The sequence below is a fragment of the Akebia trifoliata genome, chromosome 15 (genome assembly GCF_017979445.1).
Source record: "Akebia trifoliata isolate Shusen 1 chromosome 15, ASM1797944v1, whole genome shotgun sequence".
NCBI classification, from domain to species: Eukaryota; Viridiplantae; Streptophyta; class Magnoliopsida; order Ranunculales; family Lardizabalaceae; genus Akebia; species Akebia trifoliata.
This window is the reverse complement of record NC_141389.1, coordinates 2,869,735-2,880,179: the sequence shown is the minus strand read 5'-3', so window position 1 is coordinate 2,880,179 and position 10,445 is coordinate 2,869,735. Positions and strand designations below refer to the sequence as shown.

Genomic DNA, 10,445 nt, shown 5'->3' with positions numbered 1-10,445 from the left:
CATTCCCCTACTTTAAAAAGTTGGGCTAGCATGACTAACTTAGTATGATTTCAAATCTTACTAAAAGGTTACTGAGCCCACATGAAATCTAGATGGCTGTGGTGTTGGATTGCCAATGTCGTAATCCATTTGATCAAAACGACCCCTAGTAGGGATAAAATCTTACAAAGTTAGTAAGGAAAGTCTTAGTATTTTTAAAACATTGCTAGAAACATATGTTGTGTACCCCCATTGTATAAGAAATTGTAACTGACATTATTATTGACATTCAAATCAAACAGGGGAAGATAAGAAAAAAAGGGGTTACGGGAGGAAAGTATGGACTTCTCTGACCCGCTCAAGAAGCTTTGGAATGTATGGCAGATCCGGTTTTTAATTCTCAGTAGTACGATCCTTCAGATCTTACTCATCATATTGGCCCCCCTTCGAAAGGGAAAATGGTCCAAAATGGTACGCCCATTAATATGGACATTTTACTTGCTGGCTGACTCGGTCGCGACTTTAGCCCTTGGAAACCTCATCAATGCCCAAGGTGACAACTCACTTTGCCACGATAACAAGCAATCTATTAGTTGCGCCAACCACAGAGAACTTATGGCATTCTGGGCTCCATTTCTATTATTGCACCTCGGAGGTCCTGACACTATTACCGCTTTTGCTATCGAAGACAATGAGTTGTGGTTAAGGCATGCACTTTTGTTGATTTTCGAGGTCTTGACAACAAGTTACGTTTTTGTACGGGCACTCCCCATGAAAAGACTCTTAGTCCCATTTTTACTAATGTTTACGGCTGGAATTATTAAGTATGGTGAGCGAACTCGTGCTCTTTATCTCGCAAGCAAGAATGTTTTCAGGGATTCCATCGTTGGAAAATACGATCAAAATTACAAACCCTTGCAAGACTTCATAAATAAAAAAGCAGCAGCAGCTATTCGCAAATCACTGAGCGGCGTTGAAGTGGTAGAGGCGGCTCATCTTTTGTTCAAGAATTTCAAGGGACTAATTGTTAACATGATTTTCCCATTCGAAGGGTTGTTGTTCACTCGATCCTTCTTTCAGAAATTGTCGGCCACAGAAGCCTTTGAAGTAGTGGATGTCGAACTCGGATTCATCTATGATGTGCTCTATACAAAGGCGGCCGTGCTGCATTCTTCCATTGGGTACATTCTACGCGCCATTTGCTCCTTATCAATTTGGACTTCACTCTTACTTTTCATTTTCAGTCACAAGAACAATTATAATAAGTTCGACGTAGGAATTACATATGCATTGCTTATCAGCGCCATTGTCGTAGATGTTATAGCATTTATGATGCTCATCTTGTCCGATTGGACTATCGCGTCCCTAAAGACTAGCCACCACCTTAAGCCGATGGTCTCTGTGGTGCACAAATTTGTTCTCTTTCTTACCAGACCCAAGTGGTCAGAAACAATGTTACTGTATAATTTGATTGATGTCAGCCTCGTTCAGCGTTGGAGATGTGTAGATTGGATAGTAGACAAGTTTGGCATTGGAAATTTATTAGATTATGTGAAATATAAGCCCCGTGCACCAGTCACAAAAGAACTAAAGCAATTCATTTTCGAGGAGCTGAAGAGGAAATCTGATGAGTTTGCAAGTGATCTTGAGACCATGAAGAAGTTACACTCGAGTCGAGGTGATTGGGTTCTCAGAAAGCCGGATTGTCCCCTACAGCTCAAGGATCTTAAATGGAGTCTTGGAGGCGTAGAATTCGATGAGAGTCTTCTATTGTGGCACATTGCAACTGATATTTGTTACAACACTGATGAGCGCTCGGACAACCAAGAGACGGACCTAGAAACTAGTAGCACAAGTGACAACCGACTAAAGAGGAATAGACCTTACACTCACACTCAGAAAGAATACAAAGAGATGGGCAAGAACATAGCCGACTACATGCTATACCTCCTAGTGAATCAACATTTGATGTTATCATCAATTTTGGGGAATAAATTCCGTGGATCATGTGTCAGTGCTCAAAATTTCTTTCTTGGAGGGAATTCAAAGCCAAAGTCGAAGGAAGCCCGTAGACATTTACTAGAGAACATAAATGAACTCTACTCTCGTAACTCTGTCCTTTATAAGGCAGTTAATCTCGCGGAACAGCTCAATGAATTGCGAGATCAGAAGAAGAAATGGAGGATGATTTGTGAGGTGTGGGTGGACTTGTTATCTTATACTGCTAGTCAATTTAAGGAGCTTTCGCAGCTACGTAAAGGAGGAGAGCTTGTAATATTTGTACGCTTCTTGATGTTTCACCTTGGCTTCAGTGAACAGTTCTATATTGAACTGGCTAGCGATCTCGCATAAGAGGACAAGTCATGTGTGTTGTAATAACTCTACACGTGGCAGCAACTCTACCCATGCATGCACTGGAACATAAGGATGAGAATCCTACACCTCGTGCTTGTAGCAGTAGTCTACACGTGTACTAGTAGTAGATAAGGATGAAAATCCTTAAGCACTCTCACGTCTCGTATTGACTTCCACGTCCCCGTTCTTACGCAATCATTTCTTTGTTGTTGAATCACTTTTATTTGTAATTGTACCTGTAATATATATTATACTATTTGAGAGTGATTTTTTTTTTTTTATTGAAATGTTGTGTTGCATATGAAGAATTGCAATAATTACTTTTGATCAAAAGTTTTGAAAATTTGCACTCAAGCAGATGATTACTTTAATAAAGTATTCTTTGAATAAGTACAATGATTATTTTAATTGGTGTACTTTGAAGTTGTATAATTTTTCAAGAGGTAAAACCTCACCATTAAAGAGAATCAATCCACCAAAAAGGCACGTTGACATTTATATATATGTCATTCACTAGAGATGAAAATTACAATATTTTTTTCTCTTTCATTATAATAATCATACATAATTCTTTAAATGAGTTCTATGAACTTCATTGTTACTAACTGCAAAATTCAGACTTTGTTGTAATATAGAAGTGTTTTGTCAAGAATTTGATAGTAAACTTTATTTGAAATAGAAACAAATAACACCTTAAAGATAGTGTTTCGTGCGTGCCTAAAAATAGTTATTTTGGATTAATGATATTCTTCTTTTTCTACATTGTTCTTAATTGTTTTAACATTTTTAAAGTATTACCGAAATGAAAAAAGAATCAGGAAATGACAACATTCAAAGTGATGAATGAAGCTTTTGTGAGGTTGGACAGATTTGATGGAATAAACTTCATTCATTGACAAGATAAAATCATGTTTCTGCTTATTGTATTGAAGATCTCTTATATCTTAGATGATAGAAAGAAAAGGGAGGAAGATGAGTTGGTGTAGGACATATTCTGAACACACTATCAAATCATTTCTACAATCTATATATTTCAGTGACATCTCCGAAAAATATTTGGAATGCTTTGCAATTCAAGTATATGACAAAAAAATTATATACGAACAAATTTCTTATCTTTAAGTACTTTGAATTTCTAATGGTTGACTACAAATATATTCTGAACCAAGTTCATGAGTTACAAGTTTTGGTTTCAAAACTTCGAGAGGTAAGGGTTGCACTTCCGGAGTCATTCCAATTTGGGCCAATAATTACTACATTACCTCCCAATTGGAATGACAATAAAAAAAAATCTTATGCATAAAATTAACGATTTTTCCTTAGAGGAAATACAAAAGCACTTGCGGATTGAAGTAGAAACTCAGTTTTGTAAAAAGAAAATTGATTCATCACATGTGAACTTTGTTAACAAAAATGGTTTAAACAAATATCATAATCATCTCAAGGCGAACAATAAAAGATTCAAGAATAATTCCTCCAAGTCCAACAAGAAGGAAAAAAACTATTTTAATTGCAGTAAGAAAAGTAATTTTGCTCGTGAATGTAGACACAAGAAATCTGAGAAGAATGAAAATAACAATAATAATGCAAATCTTGTGAAAAATAAGATTGAAAAACTTATTGCAATGGTGTCTGAAATGCAAATTGGTATGATTACTGAATTATAACTCTGCCAAAGTTTTGGAAACAAGGAAGGTGGAACTCATATTTATTTCTGGAAAGAAGTTGACACTCCAAAATGTCTTTTATGTCCCAGAAATTAGAAAGAATCTTGTATCTGCAAATTTATTGTGTAAAAACAATATCAAAATCGTATTAGAATCTAACAGGATGATACTTACAAAAAATGGAGAAAGGATATTCATAATGGAATGCTCAAATTAAGTATTAAAAAAAACTTTTGTTTATGTTGTCGAGTCTTCTTCCATTTGGCATTATCGTTTAGGACATTTAAATTTTAAAACTTTATAATTTATGTCAAAACACGGTTTGATTTTTTGTAATAATTTTAATATTAATAAGTGTGAAATATGTATTCAGGCTAAATTAAACTGAGAAACATTTTCCTAGGGTTGAAAGGAATTCACAATTATTAGAATTGATTCATTCTGACATTTGTGAGTTAATGGTGTTTTAACTAGAGGAGGAAAGCGATATTTTATCACTTTCATAGATGATAGTTCTAGATATACATATGTATATTAAATGACTAGTAAGGTTGAAGCCTTCAATATGTTTAAAAGGTACAAGCCTGAAGTTGAAAACCAAAAGAAAAGGAAAATTAAAATCTATCGAAGTGACAATAGAGGTGAATATTTCCCAAATGAGTTTTTTACTATTTTGTAGAGAACATGAGATTATACATCAAAAAGTGCTCCTGGTACTCCATAGCAAAATGGGTTGGCTAAAATGAAGAATAGAACACTTACAAATATAATCAATTCAATGATTATACATGCTAAGTTATCTATCAATTTATGGGGTGAAGCACTACTTACTACTTGTCATGTACATAACAAGATTACTTCTAAGAAAACACCATATGAATTATAGAATGGAAAAAAGCCAAATTTAGAATTTCTCAGAGTGTGCAGGTGTTTGACTTTTTATAAGTCTCATGATCCAAAGAAATCAAAATTGGGTCCAAGAGGCATCAAAAGTGTCTTTCTAACGTATGCCAAAAATCCCAAAGTATATAGACTATTAAATATTCACTACAAAAACGACATCTTTCTACGGTGGAACTTTAATGGCGTTTTCTAAAAGCCACCTCTAATTGTTGACCAACAATAATGTTGTTTACTTCACTGTTGATAATAGCCTACAAATAATGGTGTTTGTATAAAAACGTCGTTAATTAGGTTGATTAATTTTTAAACGTATAGAAAAAATATTTAATGGCGGTTATCTTGGGCCGCTAATACATACGATGCTTGGTGGGCTGATAGGTTCTAAGAACTTCGTCAGTGTTGCTAACTGCAGAATTCAGACTTTGTTGTATCAAGGAAGTATTTTGTCAAGAATTTGATAGTAAACTTTATTTGGAGTAGAGACAAATAACAACTTAAAGATAATGTTTCGTGCGATCCTCAAAGTCGTCATTTTGGATTAACTATATTCTTCTTTTTCTTCATTGTTCTTAATTGTTTTAAAACTTTTATAGTGTTATCGAAATGAAAAAAGAATCAGAAATGAATACATTCAAAGTGATGAATCAAGCTTTTGTGAGGTTGGACAGATTTGATGGAACAAACTTCACTCATTGACAAGATAAAATCATATTTCTGCTTATTGTACTGAAGATCTCTTATATCTTAGATCCTAATTTCCAACTTTTCCATAATCAAGTCCGCAAGATACAAAAAAAATAAATAAATAAATAAAAATAAAAAATAATATCAAATAGAAAGAGAAGGGAGGAAGATGAATTGGTGTGTAGAGGACATATTCTAAACACACTATCAAATCGTCTCTACGATCTATATATTTCAATAACATTTCCAAAAAATATTTGGAATGCTTTGCAATTCAAGTATAAGACAAAAGAATTAGATATGGAAAAAAAAAATGGGAAACCAAACTTTCGGCCCTTTAAGGGCTGAAATTGTGAATTGTTTAATAAAAAAAATCGAAACCAAAATTTCGACCCTTTAAGGGTTGAAATTGTAAATTTTTTAATTAAAAAAATTGACGCACAAATTTCAGCCCTTAAAAGACTGAAAATGATTCTTATCAATAATTTTGTAAAAATTTTTAAAAAAAAATTGTGAATTAAAATTTTTTTTATTTATATTTTTGTAATAATTTCCCCAAAATATAAATGCCAACACCAATTATTCACATTTCATTATAATATCAGAACATCAAAGAAAAATTTATGTAAAAATCTCTCTCTCTCTCTGCCTGTATTTATCTCTCTATTCTTGATCCTCCTTTTATACCCTCCGGCCCAGCAATGAATGTTTCCACCTAAAACAATATTTTTTTAATCCATATTTGGAAAATGTAGTAAAAATACGAAAATGCCATTTTCTTTGGTGATAAATTACTAGAGTTACCATTTTATTACCTTTGGGTAAATAACATTGACTCCTTGTAGTTTGGCATAATTCCTTTTTAACAATCTAACATTTTGATAATTGCACTTACCTACCTTATAGTTATCTAAGGGGTTCAGTTACTTCCCTCCTCCCCCCCTTCGTCAAATTGCCATCAACTTAACAAATAAATTCTATTTATAAAAATCATTTTACCCTTTTTAAAATGTAATTCTTTTTTATACCTGTGAAAAAATGAGTTCAATGAATGCCTAGGTAGGGCATTTTAATTATTGTTTTAAACTTCGGATTTTCTAATATAAAATAAAAGGGTAAAATAGTAAAATAATATTTAAATTTTAACCTTTCAATGAAAAGGGAGGTAAGTGCAATTATCAAAATATTGGAGGGTTAAAATGGAATTATACCAAATTATGAGGGTCAAAGTGTAATTTACCCTTTAATTTACCTTTTTGAGGGGAATTTTTTTGGCCACGTGGCAGACTCTTTGTATCCCATCTCATTTTGATGAAACCTATAGACCTTAAAGTTAGTTTTATTGGTAAATTCAAATCAATTGTTTTCTTATCATGAGCATTAGATTTGTTAATGAAGCCAATGATAATAGAGGTTTGAATATGAGGGCTGGAATTTATCCACCAAATTGATTTTTGAGATGTAGATCAATCGAGATAAGATTGTTGGATTCCTCAAGGACTCTCAATGGATCGGATCACACCGAAAACGAATTCAATGACTTTGTGTACCAATCAAGGATTTGGATTTGGATAAGGACCCAATTTTTAGATCATCCATGTCCTTAATATGCTTGAAAATATAAAATGGTGTATATTTGTAGTATATATCTCATTAGATATATAACATATTTTATTCTTATTTATAATTTTATTAAATTAAAATCGATCAAAAAATATTTACTATTTTATGATCAGGTTAATACCAGCACATTAGTTTTAGAATAGTGATAGACTGACTCTTCCTCCCCCCTACTCTCTTGTTGTGGTATGTGTATAGAATCATAGATTCTTTTCTTGGGATACACAATTGCATATCCCTGTAAATATGTCGAATTATGTATCTCAAGGAAATCTATGATTCTGTGCACATGCCGCGCCAGGAGATTAGAAGGGGAGTATGTTAGATGGGGAGTCAAAAAATCACAACTCTATTTTTTATCGGATTTGGAGCTTAAAATGATAGATTTGATCAGGTGGGCTCTGACCCATAGCTCAGTTGGTTTCACATATTGTAAAGCAACTTTGAGTTCATGGGCTCAAGCTCAGCTTTCAAAAAAATAAGACAAAAAAAAAAGTTAGATCCGGTTAGGTCTGACTCTAATAAATTTTTTATCGAATCGCTAGGATTTGGTACTGCTCCTCTCCGAATTTGATCCATTGTGTGGAATATAAATCATTAGTTTTGGGTGTTGAGAAAAATCGAACTAAGAAATGAGTAAAAACAAAACACAAATCACGCACAAAAACACAGATTTTTACGTGGTTCCCTCAAGATCGAGGTACGTCCATAGATCACATTGATTCCACTATGAAGGGAAAACTTGAAGTTACAGATTACACCCTTACACCAAAACGAGAAATATAAATACCATAGAAAATCTAACTAAGGTTTTACATAATATTAGTGAAATTATAAAAATACCCTTGAGAAATTTTCTATACCCCACAACGAACTCAATGTTGAGCTCAACCAGCATGAAAACGTGACTTGGTTTACAGTACCTCTTTGTTGACCAGTACCATCGAGCTCCACAATAGGATCATGATGCCCTAGGTAGAATATTCATTATGGTAACACACATAAATGGTAAGAGTAGGTCCATGATATAGGGTTCTCAGCGAATTGGATCAGATCCAAAATCTATATATGTTTAAACTCAAAGTCCAATTCATTTTGTGAATCAAGGATTTAGGTTTGGATGAGGATCTGATTTGAAAACCTATCATATTGATTCTAGATCAAACACGCCACACTAATACGTGCGAACATATGTAAATTATATTAAACGAAAATGATTATCCAGACCAAATCAATCAGATCGAATTTGGAACCTAATACTAAGATTCGATAAATAAGTTAAAAAAACTCAAGCCAACAAGGATCCAATCCGATCCTTACAGGATTGGTCTGATCAATCTTTTTTTTTTTCTTTCATATATCGATCGTTAGTGAGCCACACATTGAGATCAACCCATTTGGCAAAATTTAGGCGATTAACTAGATTGATTGATCGATGTGCATTGTTCATGAGAACTATACCATTCAATAAGAAGCTTACATCTGAGCAATCCAAAAAATGACTAAAAAATAAATCTGACTAATTAAGCAGGATCTCATCCAAAAGATGTGAACTTGTACTTGTATGCCAGGTCCTACATAAAGAAGTTATGCTCGTGTCGAGGTACTTAGATTCTCAAATACACGGATTGTCCTGCGAACCAACTTGACTGGAGTATTGGAGAAGTTGAATTCGACAAGAGTAGTTTTCCACTAAAGAGCCCCTTAACATTATTGGAAAGGCCGGTGTTAAAGGCACCACAATTCTTAGTAAGGGCACTTGCAAACTTTTTTCTATGATTTGAGGAACCCTAATATATTTCAGCACCCCATTGTTTGTTCAGTCGATATGTTCATGTCGACCTTGACCAAGCAAGGTGAACATAGGCCAAAAAATCGGTATTAAAAATACATACATATTTCAACACCTCTGGATCATGTGCACCGAGGGAGATAAAACCCGCATCCATTTCCTCATGCCTTGCCACATGGATTTTTCATTAAATTTGTTATTTGAAAAAGAAGAGTCTTTGATATCTATGTGGTAAGATTTGAGGTTTGGAATGTGGGTTTTAGCCCTCCTCCCTCGGGTGTATATTATTTAAACTCGTGATAAACTTCTCCCACAATCATACCCACGAATATACACTTTTATATTTTATTTATTTTATTTTGATATCTGTGTGATGTAATTGTATTCATTGTTATGTATGAATAAAATCAAAATGTGTTATTTATTTGAAAATGTCCTCTAAACCTAATTTTGCTAATTTTTTCTAAATTTAATTTCTGTTTAAAGTAGATTGCTTGGCTAGCAAAGCAAGACACATGGATGGCACATTATGTTTGGCGCACCCCTTGGTGGAAGGAGTTTCCAGCCTCATTGTTTGAGGAATTTAATTATTTAGCTGAAGATAAATAATCCAAATAAATTAAGAATTTAAGGAATTGGAGCAAATTGTTAATTTTCCATATGATATATTGAGTTTTGAATCCCCTGGAAAAATTAATCTCATGATCTTCGGTCACATAATTCTCATAGTAGTTGGAAAATGTCTAACTCTAGAGCAATGTTTTAAAAACCGAATGGATGATCAGATCAAATATTTGTCAAATTGGTTAGACTACGAGGACTTTGACTATGAATGTATGTCACACAAAATTGCCTATCGCGCATTCAAAACATCGTTTAATCACATTTACGAAGGGAAGAATATAAATGATTAAACGGTTCTTTCTTTCCTTTCTCCCATGGACCGCTCCGAAAATCTTGTAGATGATAACAAACACCTCAATATAATGCCAAATAATCATCCATTAATAGATACCCAGAGTCAATCAAATGATACTTACCTACCAAACAAAATAAATAACTACAATCATAAAATATTCAAGTAAATAAAATATTATCTCGATTAATACTTTAAATACCGACCTTTTGGTGGGTGTGAAAATCTTAAATTGGGGTCAGTGATGGTATTCTACAATATGTTTGAGTCACTTGCTTGTCTCTCTCAACTAACCATGACACATGTAAAAAACTTGTCGAAAAAACATATAGCCAACACATTCTGTGTTGTGCATTTTCGACCTAAAAAATGAAATTGTCTGCTACAAGAACATGTACTATTATAGGTGTACCATCTATCACTCCCACACATTCCTTCATATTAAAATAATAATATGTAAGACAATGCATGAATTATAAAAATATATATTGGTTTAAGGGTATGTTAGATTGCATGGAAAGTGACTTTC

At 33.4% G+C, this 10,445-nt stretch overlaps 1 protein-coding gene across 1 annotated transcript; it reads left to right on the top strand.

Moving 5' to 3' along the window:
- Positions 1 to 215: 215 nt before the first annotated feature.
- LOC147383915 (uncharacterized) lies at positions 216 to 2,566 on the top strand. Its single transcript, XM_086426213.1, has one exon. The coding sequence runs from the start codon at positions 319 to 321 to the stop codon at positions 2,329 to 2,331; it is 2,013 nt and encodes a 670-aa protein (XP_086282339.1). The 5' UTR covers positions 216 to 318; the 3' UTR covers positions 2,332 to 2,566.
- Positions 2,567 to 10,445: the final 7,879 nt, after the last annotated feature.

Coding starts and splice junctions, on each gene's coding strand:
- LOC147383915 (XM_086426213.1), top strand. CDS start 319: ATGGACTTCTCTGACCCGCTCAAGAAGCTTTGGAATGTATGGCAGATC.